Source organism: Cinclus cinclus, chromosome 14, assembly GCF_963662255.1.
Source record: "Cinclus cinclus chromosome 14, bCinCin1.1, whole genome shotgun sequence".
Classification (NCBI taxonomy): Eukaryota; Metazoa; Chordata; class Aves; order Passeriformes; family Cinclidae; genus Cinclus; species Cinclus cinclus.
The window spans coordinates 20,341,690-20,360,221 of record NC_085059.1 but is presented as its reverse complement, the minus strand read 5'-3'; the positions used below and the strand labels follow the sequence as shown (position 1 = coordinate 20,360,221).

General features: G+C 46.5%; 1 protein-coding gene across 5 annotated transcripts in view; it reads left to right on the top strand.

Annotated features, from left to right (window-relative positions):
• The first annotated feature begins 724 nt into the window (after nt 1–724).
• The window catches only part of AFF4 (ALF transcription elongation factor 4), a 46,881-nt gene continuing 29,073 nt past the window's right edge, over nt 725–18,532 (top strand). For 2 of the 5 annotated variants that reach the window (XM_062502408.1, XM_062502412.1), the window contains exons 1-2: nt 13,902–14,494; nt 17,377–17,503. In XM_062502408.1, the coding sequence (XP_062358392.1) occupies nt 17,381–17,503 (123 nt within the window). In that variant the 5' untranslated portion in view covers nt 13,902–14,494; nt 17,377–17,380. Of the gene's footprint in view, nt 802–1,283; nt 1,313–13,901; nt 14,495–17,376; nt 17,504–18,434; nt 18,465–18,532 lie in introns of those variants that run through there. The other 3 variants (XM_062502409.1, XM_062502410.1, XM_062502411.1) reach the window with 3 other exon arrangements.

Genomic DNA, 18,532 nt, shown 5'->3' with positions numbered 1-18,532 from the left:
ATTAGGAATTCTATAAAACCAATGTTAACTAGGAATTGTTCCAGGGACTGCACTGTTTAGTCCCTCCCACTCTAGGCAAAGTTGCCACTGCTCATTGTGGGGAGCAATTGATGCAGCCTGGCAGGAAAACAGCCTCAGGAAAAGCCCTCACCTTTCAAGGAGAAACAGGGGATGGGGGGTCCCGGGGCTGGATGGGGATGGGGGGTCCCGGGGATGGATGGGGTCCCGGGGATGGATGGGGTCCCGGGGATGGATGGGGTCCCGGGGTTGGGGGGTCCCGGGGTTGGGGGGTCCCGGGGATGGGGGGTCCCGGGTTGGGGTACCGGGAGTTCCGCGCCGCCAGGGGGCGCTCCCCGCGCGCTGCTCACGTGATTCGCACACTGCCCCAGGAGGGAGGCAGGGCCGGATAAGGCCACGCCCCCATGCGCGCGCTCCGCCGTGGTCACGTGGTCATTCCGCGCGTCACGTGATCGGGGCGGCGGCGGCGCGCGGGGGCCGCCGGGAAGCGCCAGGCGGGACCGGGCCGGGATCAGGATCGGGACCGGGACCGGGCCTAGCGCAGCCCCGGCCGAGCCGCGGTCCTGCCCGAGCCCTGCGAGCCGCCAGCCCGGCGACGGCCCGCCATGGACCGCCGGGACCCCTACGGAGCGGCCGCCCGCCTGTGAGCCGCCTCCTCCCCCGGGCCGGGCCCGCCCCGCGCCCCCCGGCGCTCCGTGGCTCCCCGGCGGCTCCTCGGGCCTCATCGTTCGCCGGTGGCGGCACCCAGGAGATGGTCCGGGCCTAGCGGAGCGGCCAGCGCAGGTGAGCGCGGCCGGGATGGGCCTCCCGCCGGCACCGGGGCAGCGCCGGGGCCGCGCCGCCCCCGCCCCTCCCGGGACATCCCGGCCGCTTCTCCGCGGCGGGACCGGCGGGCCCGAGGGCGGGATCGGCCGCTCCACACGCATCTCCCGCCGGGAGCCGCGGATTTCCCCGCGCTTTGGCCCGCGGTGACACCCTGCGGAGGGCGGGGGTCCCTCCCCGGGAAGCACAACCCGGGGCGTTCCCTGGAACGGGAATTTGGGTGGGGGGTTCGATGCTGGCGGGGCCGCTGCGCTTCCCTCCCCGGTGGTGGATTTAATCCTGTTCCGGTAATTGACGTCAGGGCTTTGTTCCTTCCCCTTTACTCTCCGCGGTTCGGGGCCGGAGCCGCTCCGGGATGGAGCGGGCGGGACCGACGCGGGCTGCGGGGCTCGGGGGCTGCGGGGGCCGGGGGGGTTCCCGGGGCTGCAGCGCTCTCGGAATGGACTTCGGGCAGGTGCTGCCGCAGGTCAGGGTAAGGAGGAGTCTGAGTTCCGGACACAATCCGGGCCCCGAGTGAGTGGGTGGCTGTTATGTAAAACCTCATCCCTGGTGGGGGGTTCTATTGGACTTTGTAAAAGAGCAGCCGTTTAACATTCCTGGACTCTGAGCTGACTTGTTTTTTCGTTTTTTTCCCCCTTTTCCAATGAACAAAACAAAGCATAAAAGTGTTGAGGTGTGTAACCCAGATATTGGTGCATTCAGTGCTGTGTCTGTGATTCTCTTCTGAAAATGAGCAGGTGCTTGGCTGAATTTTGGGGAGAACCGAATGCTTGTGCCCAGACCTCACTCACAGCTTGGGCAGATGCTGTACAATGGACAAGGAGCCTGAAAAGGGGCAGGTGTGGGACCTGCTGTCCCCCCAGCTCATCTCTGGCCTTATTATGGCCTTGTTTGGTCGTTTTCTCAGGAATACTGGTGGTTTTAAACATTCCCATGTTTCCAGTGATGGCAACTGGCCCTGTGGGACTGGGCAGTCTCAGTGTTCCTCTTGTGAATGAGCTGGTTCTGCTCAGGTCTGTGTTTTATTTGTCACCTGGGCTCCCTTCCAGCTACTGATCTCTCAGGTGGATTTCTAGTTCCTGACATTCTTTTAAAACTACTGAATTCTTCTCTCAGATCCCTGGCAAATGGGGATTTGCAGCCTGGGGGGGGTTATTGCAAAACAGGGTTTAGTGAAGTGCTTTTCGAGAGTGACTGTGCACCTGGTTGGTCATTTCATCGTCTCCTCTAATGAGGGAAATGTGATTGAACTTCCCAAGCTGTCGTTGTTGTGTGTCTGCCTCGAGGTGTGAGACAGTCCCAGTGTCACCCTGAAGTTACTCAGTGGTTGTACTGGGACTGGGGCACGTCTTGCTGGTCAGGAACAAAAGGGAAAATTTATCTTTTGGAATTATTAATATCTTGGCTTTATTAATGTATCGACGTCAGGTTTTGTTGTTTGCTGTCTCCTGTGTGTTTGCAGCTCTGTGTGAGAGCAGAGTCTCCTGTGTTCAAGAGTGAGACAATCCTGGCATATCCTGAGCTGGGAGGGACCCACGAGATCATTCAGTGCAGCTCCTGGCCCTGCACGGCCCCAAAATCCCAGCCTGGGCATTCTTGGAGCGGTGTCCAAATGGCCGTGGAGCTCTGGCATTCCCTGGGGAGAGACTGGGCAGTGCCCAGCACCCTCTGGGGGAAGAACCTTCCCTAAAATCCACCCTAAAGATCCCCTGGCCCACCTCCAGCCCTTCCCTGGGTGCTGTCCCTGTCACTGTCACAGAGATTGGAGCTGCAGCCCCTGATGAGCTCTGACCTCAGGCTCCTCTTCTCCAGCAGAACAATCCCTGTGCCCTCAGCAGCTCCTTCCCTGTCCCCATGTCCCTTCTTTGGATGCTATCAGCTTTTTTATCTTTTCTATATTGTGGCCCAAAAGTGCCACCAGGACTCCAGTACAGTTTAACAGCAATGAATGAAAATGGTGAATTTCAACTCTGATCTCAAAAGCTGTCTCAGGTCCCTGATATTTCCTCTAAACATCTTTGCAGTTCTTATTTTATGATTTTTCTCCTTGTCTCAAAGATTAAGCGAGTGAGACTGAGCCCCTGGGGTCAGTTTTTGTGTAAGAAGCCACACAGCAACCCAGAAAAATAATTCATATTTATGTGTTTAACATTCTTGCCAGTTCTAGCAACCTGAACTTGATAAAACACGATAAAACCCCAGTAAAATATGACTTGGGATTTCTGGGATTTTTATTTTTATTTTTTTTTAGGGATCTGGAATGTGCAGATGCTTTTGCGTGGTTATGAGCCATTTCTTTAATGAGAAGATTCCACATTTCTGTCTGCACAAACCATGGACTTTGCTTCTTGGGGGCTTTGTAGATAAAGAGCTGCAGCAGCACTGTGTCCTGAGGTGGCAGCTGGCCCATGACAGGGTGATATTTGCACCCCAGTGTCATCTGTGGCTGCTGGCAGCTGGGTTGTGCCCCAGTGTTTTCCAGCATGGGTGCTCCCGTGTCGGATGTGACTCAGGACGTGTGGGACTGTGCCTTCTGACTGAGACAGCAGCTCTTGGCATCTTCTGGTGCCTGGCAGCAGGGACTCTGTGACCAGGTGCTGGTGGAACTGCTGGCATTGTGTCCCTCACTGCTTTTTCAGTGCTTAGGATGGGTGCCAAGGCTGCTGGTGACTGCTGCTGATGCCTCCATCCCTTCCCTTCCTGCTCATCCTCTTGGTTTGGGAGTTTTATACGCATCACTGCTCTTACTCTTTGCTCCAGATCATCAGAAATTTGCAGTGTTGAGGGTGGAAATACTGAGAGTTGAGTCTTGAGAGCTGAGCCAGGAAGGCAGCACCTCTGCCATGGGCAGATTTGGGCATGTGGAGAGAGCTTGAGCAGCTTCCAAGAGGCCACAGCAAAGTTGTGTGCTGAGCTGGGAGGAATGTGAGTTGCAGTGTCGTGTTTGCAGTCCCCCGGTGTGAGGATATAAGACTAGTCTGGAGTTTTTGGTGACTGGGGTTTCTTTTCTGTGGCAATAATTGTTCTTGGCCACGTAATTTCAGTTTGTTACTCACCTGTGGTTTGTTCTACAGGCCTATTTCCTTTCTCTCATTACTATGGTGTCACAGTTATCTTCAGCAGAGGCTCAGAAATAACTAACTTTGACATTAGGTACTTAAAATTCAGTTTAGATGAGATCCACAGAAGGAATCCTTCCCTGGGAGGGTGGGCAGGCCCTGGCACAGGGTGCCCAGAGCAGCTGTGGCTGCCCCTGGATCCCTGGCAGTGCCCAAGGCCAGGTTGGACATTGGGGCTGGAGCAGCCTGGGACAGTGGGAGGTGTCCCTGCCATGGCAGGGGTGACACTGGGTGGGCTTTGAGGTCCCTTCCCACCAAGATCCCCTGTCTTCCTTTGCCTTCAGAGTGTGTACCAAAACCAAAATGAGGTTGGTGTCACCTCCTCTAAACTGAGAGAACAGAACACCCTGAGTGTGGGGAGAGGGAGAGGCTGCAGGATGAAGTGTCTGGAAACGAGTCAAGAAACTTTAACAGATTACATTTAGCTAGAGCAGGGTTAGATGTATGTAAAATATCTTGCTAACTGTGTTAAACTAAGAAAATAAGCAATCAAGTTCATAGAATTGCAAAACTCAAGATGAAAGAACTTGTGTGGCAGTTATTCTTCTCTTGCAGGACGGTTCCTTCTCTGCAGTCACTAATGACTAACGAGATGCTCTGCAGCTTGTGAAATGACAGGGCTGCTGTCAGTGCTTAGGAAATCCAAGCACAGCCTCTGCTCCTTCCTGTCAGCAAACCACTCTGAGCACAGGCAGCCCCAGGTGCTGAAGCTGTGCTGTTCTCTGCCCCTGGCTTTTCTTGCAAGAATCCAGGTTTATTCTCTTTCCAGCTGCTTGCACTAGATGTCTGTTCCAGTTGAATTAGCACTTCCCAGTTTGGAGCAGTGCTGGTGCTCTCTGAGGTGACCCTGTGCCATGGCACAGCTCCTTGGGGCTGGGCCAGCCTTGGACGTGCTGGCCAAAATTCCCTGGAGCTGAGAGCTGGGAGCTTGTCTGCCTTATGCACTCGTGTCTCATTTGGTGTCTGCCATCTCCCCAGGCTCTCAAATTTTTACAACTTCACCTCTGTGTTTCAAACCCCTCTTTTCCATAACTCGGTGTTTTCTCCCCAGTGCTCGGAGTTCCTCGGGTTGTCTTGTCTCTTGTTCTCACTTGGTTCATTAATTCTTAGTGACGACTGTAAAACCTGGGTTATTAACTGCCAGTAGCACCAGGTACCAGCAGGAAAAAAAATCTCCTTATACTCCATACTGTACAAACCTGGAATAAGAGAAGTTCTTGCCCTGAAGTCTTGAACTAATTTTCTTCTGTTAAGAGCTCATTAAGAGAAATCTACCTGCTCATCTTTTTAAGGAAAACAACACGTCTTGAGGCAGCTCAGAGCCCCTTTTTACAGATTTTTTTTTTTACAGTTCATCTTACTTTTTATTCACGTCACAACATTTACTGATAAGTTATTGAAAGTGCTGCTTTCATGTTTTATAATTAAACAATTAGACTGTACTTTTACTGATGTGCAGTCCTGCAGTGATCATGTTTTCCAGGAGAGGCTGTTTTATCATTGCATATCTCTCCCTGTGGATAGGTGTGCTCCAGCCTCACAGCAGTTTCCCACTGTTCCCAGTACTACACTGGGAACATGAAGAGGTAGGAGAGCAAAGGCAGGATAATGGTGTTCTTCTCTTCAGTGTGTTTGTTTCTGAAGGATTGATGATCCCACATTATTTGCAGTTTCCAAGAGGAGCTCTAAGCTGTTTATCCTTTGGGCTGGAAACTTCCCTCAGTTTTTCAGCTCTCTGGGTTCCTGGTGGAGGGGCAGAAATGAGCCCTGGGATGGTTCTGTTCCTCCTGCAGCTCCTGGGGTGGCTGAGGGTTGGGAGGTGTCAGGAAAGATCTCAGACCAAAGCAGGTCTCAAAACTTCCAGCTTTTCCAACTCTGTAACCTTTGCTGTGTGTGCTGTTAAAAGAAACAAAAAACCTGGGCAGCCCGGTTTTGGTGTCACTTTGTCATCTCCTGGAAAGTTGGTGCCTCACTGGAGTTGGGTGATACATCACTTTATTGACAGACTTTTTCCAGTTGAAGAAGAAAATAAAGAATGCTTAATTTGCAGAACCAGACACTGGGAAAGCAGTGTTTGTGACCAGTGAGAAGTTAAACTCCTGAGACAGAAGAAAACTGTTTCCACTTGTCCTTAGCTGGGGTTCTAAGATTTCACTGAGGTAAATTGTTCCAGAGCAGATATTTCCCTCAACACTTGGTTCCTGTGGAAATTTCACACTATTGAACAGTCATTCAGTTTTTCACTTCATTTTCCTTTGAAATTCCTGATGTTCACTTTCCTTGGTGTGATCCTGTCGAAGGTGTCTGATTTTAAATGAGTATTAGATATTTATATTGGTCTATTGTATTTTTATATAAATTAGGCTTCAAGAACTGTGCACTCCCATGTATTTCCCCATTCCTGCTGACATGACTATAAAAACTCAAACCTGACTATAACTGTCCAGCTTTGTGCATTCACATTGAGATTTTTTTTTTTTTTTTGTTTCTGCATTTAATTTAATTTCCAAAAGACGTTAAAGAGATTTCAGTGATGGAAGTGCTTAAATGGTTTTAATCAGGCTTTGATGTGCACAAATCATTAAAGCGAGGAGGATGAAGAGATCAGAGTCCACAATTCCCTTTGTGTGGTTTGGCTGCAGAGGAGCTCGCAGGAGGAGTGTCCAAGAAAACCCAAAGACACAGGAGCAGTGACAGGACAAGGGAAAACAGCCTCAAGCTGTGCCAGGGGAGCTCCAGGCTGGATATTGGGAAAATTCCTTCGTGGAAAGGATTGTCCAGCCTTCCACAGGCTGGAGTCCCCATCCCTGCCTGGATTTAAGGTGTGGAGGTGGCACTTGGCAGTGGGAATGGTTGGACTTGAGCAACTTGGAGGGCTTTTCCAGCCTAAACAATTCTATAATTCTGTTTTTCTCACAACAAAACAAAACAAAAAGCTACATCAAAATGGGAGTTTAGTTTGTCGTGCGTTTCGTGGGCAGAGGAATAGCCAGAGTTTCTGTGGAAAAAACAAATAATAATTTGAGAGATCTGCCAACATAACTTTCCGGTGTTGCATTGCAATTAACATAAGCATTTCCTTATTGAAAGATACTTTTTAAATTGTTCGGTCAAAATCCAGGTTTGAAAACATTAAGATGGAAATTCCAGGAAATTGAATATGGGAAACAGGTTGAAGAACTTAAAGGACCGTGTTGTAACTTCAGCACGTTGTCCTGTGCTTTGGCATAAATAAAATGAACCTGATGGAAATTGCTGAGTGAAAAATGCTTGATTTTACAAAGCTCTCCTAATATTATTGTATTTTTGTAACTTCAGGAGGCCTTGAAGCACAAAGATTGGCCAAGAGGAGATTAAATGCATTGATGTACTGATATTTTCCCTGTCTCCTGGGTTTTTTTTTATGTTCTGAGCTGTCCTCTATGGAACAGAGCTTCCTGAGAGTTTGTTTGTGTGTTTGGAGGAGGTTTTTATAATTTGGAGTGAGGTGCTGTGCTTGTTTGGCATTTCCCATTAAACATTCCAGCTCACCTCTGACTCTTCCTGGTGTGGAGCTCCTGGAATCCCCCTGGCTGTGGGTGAAAAGCACTGTGGCCACATGGAATATTGGCTTAAGTTGCCTGGTGAACTTTGGGATTTCTAGTTAATTAATTTATTTTTAAGTTAATTTAGATATAAATTAGCGTCATGCTATAAAATTGATTTGCCATGGTGGAAGCTGGTGTTTGGTGTAAACCAGCCAAAAAAGATAAAGGGTGAAAAGGTTTTCCCTGGAGCAATTGCTCGTGCTGAAAGAGCTCCACTAATTATGTTTAATGAGCAAAAAACACAAGTAAGGACTTTGCACTGTGACACATTCTTAGCCAATAATTACCAGAAATATGTTTTAATAAGAGAGTTTTAACAAGTAGTCTTCAGCTTAAATTTGTTAATCACTAATAACCTCCTAAAAATTACTTTCTTCAGGTTTTTTTTCCTTCAGCTTTTTTTTTTTTTTTTTTTTTTTTAGTGGAAAAAGTTGCATTCTTTTTCCTGGCCAGATGAAGCAAGGTCCATGCTGAATTGGCATTCAAAAATGTTTTTGTTTGATTTTTGTCTTATTTTTTCAGAGGAGTGTTCAAATCTGTCCAGTCATGATTTGCTGACAGACTTGAAGCTCAAGCTGGTCAGAAATGGGTGTGGTTTAATCTTCACTGCTATTTTAGAGTATGAAATTTGGATCTCATTAGCTGCTCTAATGGGCTGATTCCTTGCTATACAATTTATTTCAATGCATTACTCGATCCTAAAAAAAAAACTATTATGTGTGACTCTCACTATAAATAATGAATCATACCTTAAAAAAAATTAATTTGAACTTGTGCTTAGAAGAATTTCATTTAATTGAACCCCAACTAGGGGTGTCCATCAATGCCTGGTGCCTGTTCAGCTGCAGCTTTGCCCAGCCCAGCCTGGGAGCTTTAGCAGCTCTCACCATTGGATTTTTGGGCCACTTGGAAGCAGTTTTGGCTCTTCCAGAGAAGCTTCCAGGCTCCAGCTCTGACCCAGCTCGGTGTGAAGCTGCCTCTTACGTGAAGAGTTTTGAAAACCCAACTGAATTTTGACACAGCTTTTGCAATGGTTCTTGGGTTTGTCTTTAACTTTGTGCCCCAAAAAACTGAACTTCTCCTTCTGGTGGCAAAACTCACCAAGTCTCACTGGCTGGAAGTGAAATGTGTTGGTAAAATTCTGTGTTTTGTAGTTTCATGTGTTTTGGTTTAAGGCCACATCCAGAAAAGTGCAAGGAGTTGTAAGAACTTTGGAGGTAAAAAAGCCCCAAACATCATTATTATGGGAAAATATGATGTCATTTATATTAAAAGAGTTTGTACAGCTAAATTAACACTTCTCAACTGTTTTCCTGAGGTAAAAGATATTGCACTAAATACCCTGTTACTCAGAAATATGAATGTTCTTCTCAGCCTGCCGGGGGGGATTATAAAGTACAGGTGGCATTTAGTAGGTAGGTTGAAAAATGAAAACTTTCCAACTTTTTAAGCAGTGTTTGTTTGGAAGCACAGCACATCAAAGCTGTGCCTTTCCTGCTGCATTTCAGTTTCCCTCTGTACATAGTTCTGGGCCCTTCTCTCACCTCCAGATTTTTTGCTCTGCCTGCAAATCTTACACATGCTCCTCTTCCCTAGGTTTTTCCAGGGTTTTATCTACTCTGTGCTCTCATGTTCAGCGTATTTAAATTGAAAAAGAAAGTTTGAAGGTACCAGGAAGCATCCCAGGTGTCAAAGCTGTCGTGTTCTGACAGCAGATTTTTGTCAAGTAGGAAATGATGCTGAGTTTGATAAATCCTTTGCATGCAAGATAGGGCTGAAAACTGGGAGGGAAAACTTGCATTCTCACTTTTCTGGTACTCAGAATTGTGGATTTTGTGAAATCTTCGAGCTGTAAAGCAATCCTAGAACTGCTGCAGCTGCCAGTGGGGAGCAGTGGCCCTGTGAGAGTTCAAGCCACCACTTTGGGAAAGATATTGATAGAAATATGTTGATGGTAATTTAGAGAATCCATTTATGTGACAGGATCCAGCCCAGTGGTTGTGGTGCTTCCCCTGCAGTTCTGGGAACAGCCTGGACATGGATTTCCCTTCAGGCCTCTCAGTTCTGTGGCTCACCCCGAGTGGTTTCCCATGGTTCTGGGGAGGGTTAAATCATTGAACAGTGAGGTTTTTATCCTGGTTGCTCTGCTGACCTGCTCCCCAGCATCCTCCATCCCTCACAGCCACGTTGCAGGAGGATGATCCCCAAGCCTGGTGTTAGTTCTGGGAGGGATGGGATGCAGCACCGTGGCTGAACCTTGGTCACGATGGGAAGTCCAAGATAAATCTCGTGAGATTGCTCAGATGATCTTACACTGAGGCTGGAGGAAGTGACAGTTAAACCAGGGTAATGTGTCTGATCAACTTTTTCTCTCCTTTCTTTTTCTGTAGTTGAGATGGGAGAAGGAGGTTGACAAAATGTGATTCTCCCTTTTGCCTTTTCACTCCTGATTTAGATGGCACCTCGTTAAAACCTTGTCTGCTCTTTCAAATCTTACACAGAGCAGATTTATCAGAGAATTTCTGTCAAGTGAATCCTTAATCCTAATGCCACAGAGTTCACAGCACTCAAATGTAATGATGTCTTTTATGAAAGTAAATTATTGGGAGGAAGAATGATAATAACCAGATTAATGTTAGATGTCTGAATAACTATTGCTTAAGAAAATCTAAATGCCAATTGTCTTGGCTTCAAAGTTTAAGCAGGTGAACATGTAGGCACAGGAATTGGGTTATTAAGTTTCTGCTCAATTAAAGGGTAGAAATTTGTTGGGAAACTGTGTTAGAATATGCTTTGGCTAGCCTGTGTGGACGTGAAAGGACTGCATGTAAAAATGCTGAATTTTTGTGATGGTCCATCTTTGCACTGGGGGAATTAATGACTCTCCCAGAGCTGGAGAGTGGAAAGGATGGGGAGGATGCCCTTGGTTGAGTGGGAAATGGAATTGGGCTAAAGTTGGCTGGGAAGAGATTTAGCTGAGAAAGAAAAGAGTGTTCCTGGTGGATGGCTGAGCTCGAGGTCAGTGCACTGCTGGTTTGGTGATGTCCTCAGCTGTGGCCTCTCAGGCCAAGGAATTTCTCTGCCCGAGTAAAAAAAATCCCCTGTTCCTCAGAGTAGGTATTGCAGGATGAAGCAAATAGGAATGCAAAGCCTTGGGAAGGCAAAGTTGAAGTTCAGCTTTGCTGAGCAGCAGCAGCTTCACTTCCCTGTCCTGGCTCGGGCTGCTTTTGTGGCAGGAGTTCATTGAGACTCCTGTGACCTGGAATCCTGGCCTGGCCTTGGGGTAGGTGCAGAAAATGACAATTTTCGTGACTTTGTGGTCTCATGGTGTCAGTCCCAGAGGCTTTTCTCTGAGTTTGGGATGGCACTGTGGCATCTGTGATGTCTCCCAGGTTGGAGCCTGGGGAGAGGGGGACAGTGGATGGGGGGACCCTCCCTCTGCTCCCTGGCCTTAGAGAGGAGGAGGGAGCAGGGATCTGTGCTGTCACTCCCTGTTCCTCTCCTGTTCCTGAGGAGACAGGACAGAAAGGAGGGACTGGTGTCCTCTGAGCAGCTCTGCTCCCTGTGAAGGAAGAACTGGGAATTAATTTCTGTGTTCTTCAGCGGGGGGGACCAGACGTTTTCCCTCCTGGGTGATACTTCTGCACAAAAATAAGACATTTAATATGTGTGGTTGTGCATTTGTAAGGTCCCTTGAGTGAATTACATCAGACCAGTCTTGCAAATTCTTGGATATAAACAATTTTAATCTGTTTTAGTAGTATGATGTAAAAATGGACTTTAAAATGATTTTAAATGAGCTGCACTGCAAGTGCTGATTTTAGAAATGTCCCTCTTGACTTGGCTTCCAAAATCCAGTTGCTGAAGGTTCACTTTTGCCTTGGTTCTTTTGCCTTACCTTGGCAGGAGGAGTGGAACTGGATGATTTTTCAAGTCTCCTCCAACCCAAACTCCATTTCTCCCTCGCTTCTGTGTGCTGAATCTCAGGTGTGGTGAATGATGCACCCAGTTCTCATCTGGACTTGTTAAATGAAATGTTACACTTACAGAGCCTCTTTCTAAAGGATCCCCAAGTCCTTTTCCAGGAGTTAGTGTTGAGTTACAAATGATCACTGTAATTCTTTTATCCACCATCGCTCTGTGTTGGCTCCTCAGGTGGAAGATGCTGAGTGATCCTCAGGTAACCTGATATTTGAGGGCTGAAGGGGACTCTGGCAGCTAAAACTCAAAAGCAGGATGTAATTACTTGCACCATTACTTGACTGAGACACTGGAATTAAGGCTGTGCTCCCACAGAAAGTGCTGTGGAATTTCTCTCAGCTAACGGTGGTGAAGGATTTGTGCTGCTTTGTCTGGGGAGCAGTACAAGTCCAGGCACATCGAGCTTGGTGGGGATTTCTGGGTGCTCCAGAGCCGAGTGGGAAGGAGAAGTGCCTGCAGCAAACTGCTGGCTCTGCCCTCCCTGGGAGTTCTTGTCAAACATTAACCAGACCTAGGCCAACTCACTTTTTTATTATTTTTATTTCAAGCTCTCCCAGCCTCAGTATGTACAAAGGTGTTCCCATGCAGCTCTTGGGGCACTTTATGTTCTCCCTGTTGAATGTGCAATAGGAATTCCTGATGTGAAAGATGGGATAGAAGCATTTGTGTTTGTATTGTAGGAATGAGAAACATTTATGATTCACTTCGTGGTGAATGTGACTTATATTTGTATCATATTACCGGTACAATTATATTTGAATTGCATTCCCAAGAGCTCAAATGAAGCCTTGGAAAGAGGGAGATGGAGCTGTGGAAAAGTTCATTCTCATCAAAGTAGCTGAGCAGGATGATGGCTCAGGGTTTCCTGTGTTCACCTGTGCATCCTCACCCTGTGATACTGAGTTACGGGGTAGAATTTTGGGATACTGATGGTATCACAACCTTCAGAATTCCACATGCACCAGGAGCCATCCCAAACCTAATCCCCCTCCTGTGGCATGGAAAATTTGTTTCAGAAGGTGAGGGACAGAAACAGAAAGCATCTTGCTTTTGAGAAGTTGGTTTTTCCTCTGTCTGGACATGTACAAAAACTACTTAAATTCTGTGTAAATTCTTGTTTTTAGTTGTGTTACTTATTTTAGTTATAAGATTCTGAAGATGACTCTAATGCTTCTGTGTTTGTACCATCACAGGAAAATCGTCCTGTGCGTGCTTTTTTGGGCAAAGCTGTATTGTTTTAGTAGGAAATGTTATATTTTTTCTGTGTTTTTCTTCTTCACCATCACACAGAACATGGAAGTTAAGATTTTATGTACCCATCTATAAGTAGCTGTTGGTGACACCAGGGCATGTTCCTGGTGTTTTTGTGTTTAATTTTGTTGTTGCAGGGTGGTTATTTTTCAATGTCTCCCTTTTTAAACAGCTCCTCTGGAAGTGTGTTTGTATTAAAAGCTGCCAGAGTAGCATTTTAGGGTCATGCACGTGAATTCAGGGCAGGATTTGTGGTGATGCCCTACCTGATGGCACAAGCTGGGAGAAGTGTCCTGTGCCAGCTCCTGAGATGCCCGTTGCCCTTGGTAAAAAGAATACTTGAAATAATCAACAGGCATCTTTGGATGCAGCATTAAGACAGCTTCAGGTATTTTTAGATGCTTTCTGAAATCATCATTCCTCGTTACAGGCGGGCTCTCCAGCTCTTTTCCCCCTTCCTTTTAAGACAAAGGGATGAAGTGGTGGGAGCTGGGTGTGCCCGCACGGAGCTGGGATCCTGCACGTTTCCCTCTCAGCCTGTTTATCCTTCGTGGCCAAATGTTGTCAAACAAAATTGGGGTTTCAACGCAGCCAATTAACCAATTCACTGTTGGATTCCTCTTGTCCGTGAAAGCGAGACTGAAGAAGCCCTGGAGTTAAGCGAGGGTGTCTGGAAGGAAGCGGAGGTGGTGTGAGCAGGCTTTGAAGCTGCACTGCTGGCTGGCTGAGGTGTGCTGGGGTGGGATCCCTTTGGATGGGCTCTGTCTGGAGGGCTCCTTGGGCCAACCTCGGCCTTTGATGGTTTTGCCTCACGGTGTCTGGGAAGATGAAGAGATGCTGCTGGTGCTGAGCTGGAGCGAGGATTTGGGTGCCTGATGTGGTTCAGGGCGGGTGAGAAGGGTTTGGCCAAGATCCTCTTTTCTTTTAACAGCTTTGCCAGGAAAACTCAGGCAGTGTGGGTGTGCTGGTTGGGGTTTATCTTTAGTCTGGAGTTGTGGTCCAGAAGTCCCAGAGCTGGGATGAGGGAGTGGGAGGTAGGAAACAGAAGGAGAAAGCAGCACCAGCACTGCCATTTCACACCGCAAGTTACACATCCAAAGTGATGATCTCTCAAACCAAAGCCATGCCCTTGTCGCAGCAGGGATGAACAGAAATACCAAATGGGATTTAGGAACAGGTTGGAAGGAGAAATGAAGTGGAATGGAAGCTGTGTCTGGTCTGGGTGATGCTGGCACTGACGTGCTCGGTGTGCCTGGAGCAGCAGGGAATGCTGGTTCAGGAATCCACACAGGGGGAGGCTGGGTCAGGACTTTCTGTGAATTCCCTGCTGCATTTGCTGCTTGCTTTCAACTCTTCCTGTTGAGCTGGAGCAGAGGTGTGAGATGTGAAGGGTTGGTTGTGCAGAGAAGTCTCAAACACAGGGACTGTTCGAAGTACAGTGGGACACACTGCAGGAGGAGTGACTCAAACCATGTAGAGTTCAAGTTCCTAAAAATGAAAATACTTTTCTGTGCCTTAAGCCTGTTTTCTGATTTTTTTTTTTTTTTTTTAATTTTTGAACTTCTCTTTCCCCAGATGTGGAAATTAAGATGACTTTGGCCCTTGCTGCAGGGACATTGTTGTGGCTCTTTCTCCTGGCTCTACTCCTCCTTCACACTTTAGCTCAGGCCACCTGGGAAAAGGGGAATTTTAGCAGGATCATCCTAGTAGCATCAGGTAGGAGGCAACAGCTTCTTCATCTTCCACTTCCAGGCCTGTGCAGGGAGGGAGCAGAGGGGCTGTCCCTGTTCCCAGAGGATGGGGTAGGAGTGGTGGGAGCAGTACATTTTAGTGGATATTGAAGGTTTGTTACAACTTGAAGCGCTCTGAAAACTGACCTGCTGCAGTTTCCTACCTGCTGGAGTTAATTGGCAGCAATGCTGATCAGACAGGCCTTGGTCATCTGCCTTTCAAAGAACCTCTCCTTGCTTTTCCTGAGCATGGGAACATTTCCCTTCTGTGGGCTCGTGGCTGTGGAAGATGTGGCTTTGAGTGGGAAGTTGTCTGAAGTACAGAGCTAAGGAAGCCCCATGAACTTCCTCTATTTACACATTTAATGCTGGTGTGATTTTAATGGCCTTGTACACATTATAGGCACTTAAAATAGCTCTGTGTGGAGATTGGATGATGAGATACCAACAAGTCTAACTTGTATCACATTCAAACTATTTGCTCTAATAAAAAAATGTAAAAGAGTTAAAAAAACCTGGACTAAATCCCCATACAGTCAAGGTGACTCCCATGAGGGTGTTTATCATTTGCTGTACTACAAAAGGCTGGAGAGGAGTGGTTAAAAGTGTCATTAACTGGTGTCTTTCTGATGACTAATTTTATGTTGACCCAGGCAGGCACAGCCAGATCAGCTCTGGGGTTGCACCAGCTCAGATCTCATGTGAGTCTTTGCTGCAATGTTCTTTTTGTGTGACAGTGTTGGTACGGATGATGGGTTTTCTTCAGCTCTAAGAGTTACAGGAAATGTTGATGCAATTTTAAAAGGTGATGCTAGTCTCTGTAAAAAAACAGGGAAGGTCTCTGTAAATATTTAACCCTCTGTTTGGAAAAGTGAGATGTAAAATTATTTGTTAAGCTTATAATATTCTGGTGATATAGCTGTATGTAATTCCTGATCTTTGTGTACTGGTGGGAATGAACCACCCAGAATCAGAGCATTCCTATTCCCTGCCTCAAAATTTGCCTTTAACAGTAAATGCCATGAACTCAGACTGTTCCACTTGGCTTTAACTGATCAGTGTCTATAATTAAATCTGATATTTATCTGTGTTGAAATCGTACATATGTAACAAATTGGGCTGCAATCTCAAGAATGAGCTTTTTAAGCCTCAAACTTCTAAACCAAGTTTGTCATCAATGCCAGAGTGATACCAGGAGTTTGCTGGCCACATTCCAGAGCACAGGTCCCTCTCTGAGCCTTGATGGCCAGCGATGGTTACATGAGTTCAGCAGGTTACAGGAGAACTGGGGGGAAAAAAATGATTTTCCACATAAAATGTAAATTGTATCCATGGGTTTGGTATCAGCACAAACTTGGGTTATGCCAGTGTTGTAGCTTGTTTGCAAGGCAGAAAAATCCTGCAAAATCCAAAAAAATACCTTAGAAAGCATCAAAGATCTCAGCTTATACCCTGTGTTCAGCCTGCTTTGGGCAGCCTCTGAGATTTCACTGCTTTCAGAGCAATAGACAAAGTGTATCCAAATGGGGAAGAAATGTAAGAGGCTAGGATGTTACTGAGGTGAAATTGTTTTAAAATCTGTGATGGGTTGAAGTTTTCTTGTTGAGAATGCAATAGGTGGGTTTGCACATCTTTCAGAGTCATGCTCTAGCAAGTAATTTTTTATTTTTAATAATCATTCAGCTGTCTAAAGACACGAAATGATGATTTTCCAAGCAGCCAACACTTTGATTTTAGACTGCAAATGATGTGATGGAACATCAGTTTCTTCCCTGGATGCACCTATTTGTAGTTTGTGCAGATCAGTAAAGAGCATTTCTAAATCTCTTGATGCAGAGTTTAGCACATACTGTGGCTGCCCCTGGATCCCTGGCAGTGTCCCAGGCCAGGCTGGACAGGGCTGGAGCAGCCTGGGACAGTGGGAGGTGTCCCTGCCATGGCAGGGGTGGCACTAGGTGGGCTCTGAGGTCCCTCCTAACCCAGATCAGTCTGGGGTTTGATGTTAAAGGAGTTAGTGGCATCTTATTCATTATCTCATTTTATTTTACTTCCTTATGTCCAAATGCTGTGTCAAGCTCAGAGGGAATCTTTCCCAACTTTTGTGTGTGTTTTGCAAGAATTTGATGTATTTCTGCTAAAACAAGCAGCAAGACCAAACTGCAAAGGAAAGTTTGTTAAGAAGGGGGATTGGCAGGTTTTTTAATCTGCATTTTTGCAGTAGGAGGATATGGTCCAAGGCAAAAGGTGCATTATTGCCAGAACTTCCCTGAAATTACTGCTTTGAGTTGAAATGCCTTTTGGGAACTGGGGAGGGAGAGAGACCTGGAAACCACATCAAAGCTTGAGGTTAGAATATGCTGGAGAATGGGTGCCAAAAAAAGGTATGTCAGCACCAAAAATAGCCCTAATCTACAGGAGAAGACAGGCACTGAATGGGTGGGGGGATGGCAGAGAACATCTGGGGGATGTGGGGGAGAAAAGGTATTTTAGAAATGAATGGGAGATGTTTGGCGTGGGCTGGAGCCGAGATGATTCGAGCGGCTGAAATGATTTGAAAGAGTTACTTGCCTGAGGACTTGGTGGATTTTTTTTCAATTCTGTTTTTTTTTATTGCTGCATAAAGTTTCCCTGTTAGAAGCCAGCTGTGGGTTGGGGGTTACAGCCCTTTGGAGGGGGCTGAAATTGGACAGTTTTGTGCAATTGTGGCCCTCAGAGGGTTCTTAACAGAGATCATTCCATGTCCAAAAAAAGGCCAGAGGCTGCTTGGGGGCGCTTAGATCCCTCCTTTGGGCATTCTCATTCCCCCCCCCGGGCCCTCACATCCCTCCTACTTCCCTGTGTGATCAGGACTGATCTTTTTGCTCGTAGCAACATGAACCGTGAAGACCGGAATGTGCTGCGTATGAAAGAAAGGGAAAGGCGGAATCAAGAAATTCAGCAGGGTGACGAAGCCTTCCCACCCAACTCTCCTCTCTTTGCTGAGCCATACAAAGTGGTGAGTTCCTGCACCTCAGAAAAAAATGCAGGTTTTATAACAGAAATCATGTGCAAATTAATATTTTTATCTGTTTTTTTGTTAGATCTGAAGCTCTTACGGCGACCGAGTGTTTAAGCAGGGCTTAAAGCTGGACACTCACAGCTCCACTGGCAGATTTATGATGCTTGGGAAGGGGAGGAACCTTTATAGGGAGTGAGAAAAAGGAAAATAAAACCATCAACGTTTTTTCCTTCCTTTGCCTTCTATACAGTGACTCAAAACAATGAAAGTGTCCATTGTGTGATGCCAAATTGCCATTTTTGAGATGCTTTTGCCTGTTGTTAAACTTTCTAACCTTTCATCAACATAATCCAGACCTGGATAAGTTCAGGAAGAGAATGTTTAAATAGGAAGTTCATTTTAAGTGCTGGGATGTTTGATATGACAGAATTGTCAGCTCTAGCTAGTGCTCCAGTAGTTTGTATCTGATGTTTTAGTATGTTTTGAAGGAGTTGATTCTGTCTGTGGCCTTGCACAGCTTTCAGCCTGTGCTGGGTTTCTTTCCAGGTTGCTTTGCTGAACAGAACTGGAAAAAATAACCTAATTCTGGAATAACTAATAAAACATTATTTAATATGTTAATTGCGTAGTTCAAAACTCGCTATGAGAGTGAACCCTTCCCTTGTTGCAATTTCAGCTGGCTTGCAAGAAGTAAAACATGACTGAAAACTGACTTCCTGCAGGAGGAGGGTTGAGAAATACCTGGTGGTTTTCTTATTCCTGTCCTCCCATCACTTTCTTGTGCTCAATAACCAAATTCCACACGTGTGAAGTTAACTGGAGCTGGTTGGGATGCATGGAGGAATGATCCAGGATCCCAGATTTGGAAAACAAAATGGTTATAGAAGAAAGAACCCTTTTAACTGTGTGCAACGAGCATTGTGCCAATATAAATACCAGTTAAAAATTACTTACGGGGGTGAGGTTAAGTTGATTTTGTTTTACTGCTAATTAAAACCTTTTAGGACCGATGCATTCTGCATTAGA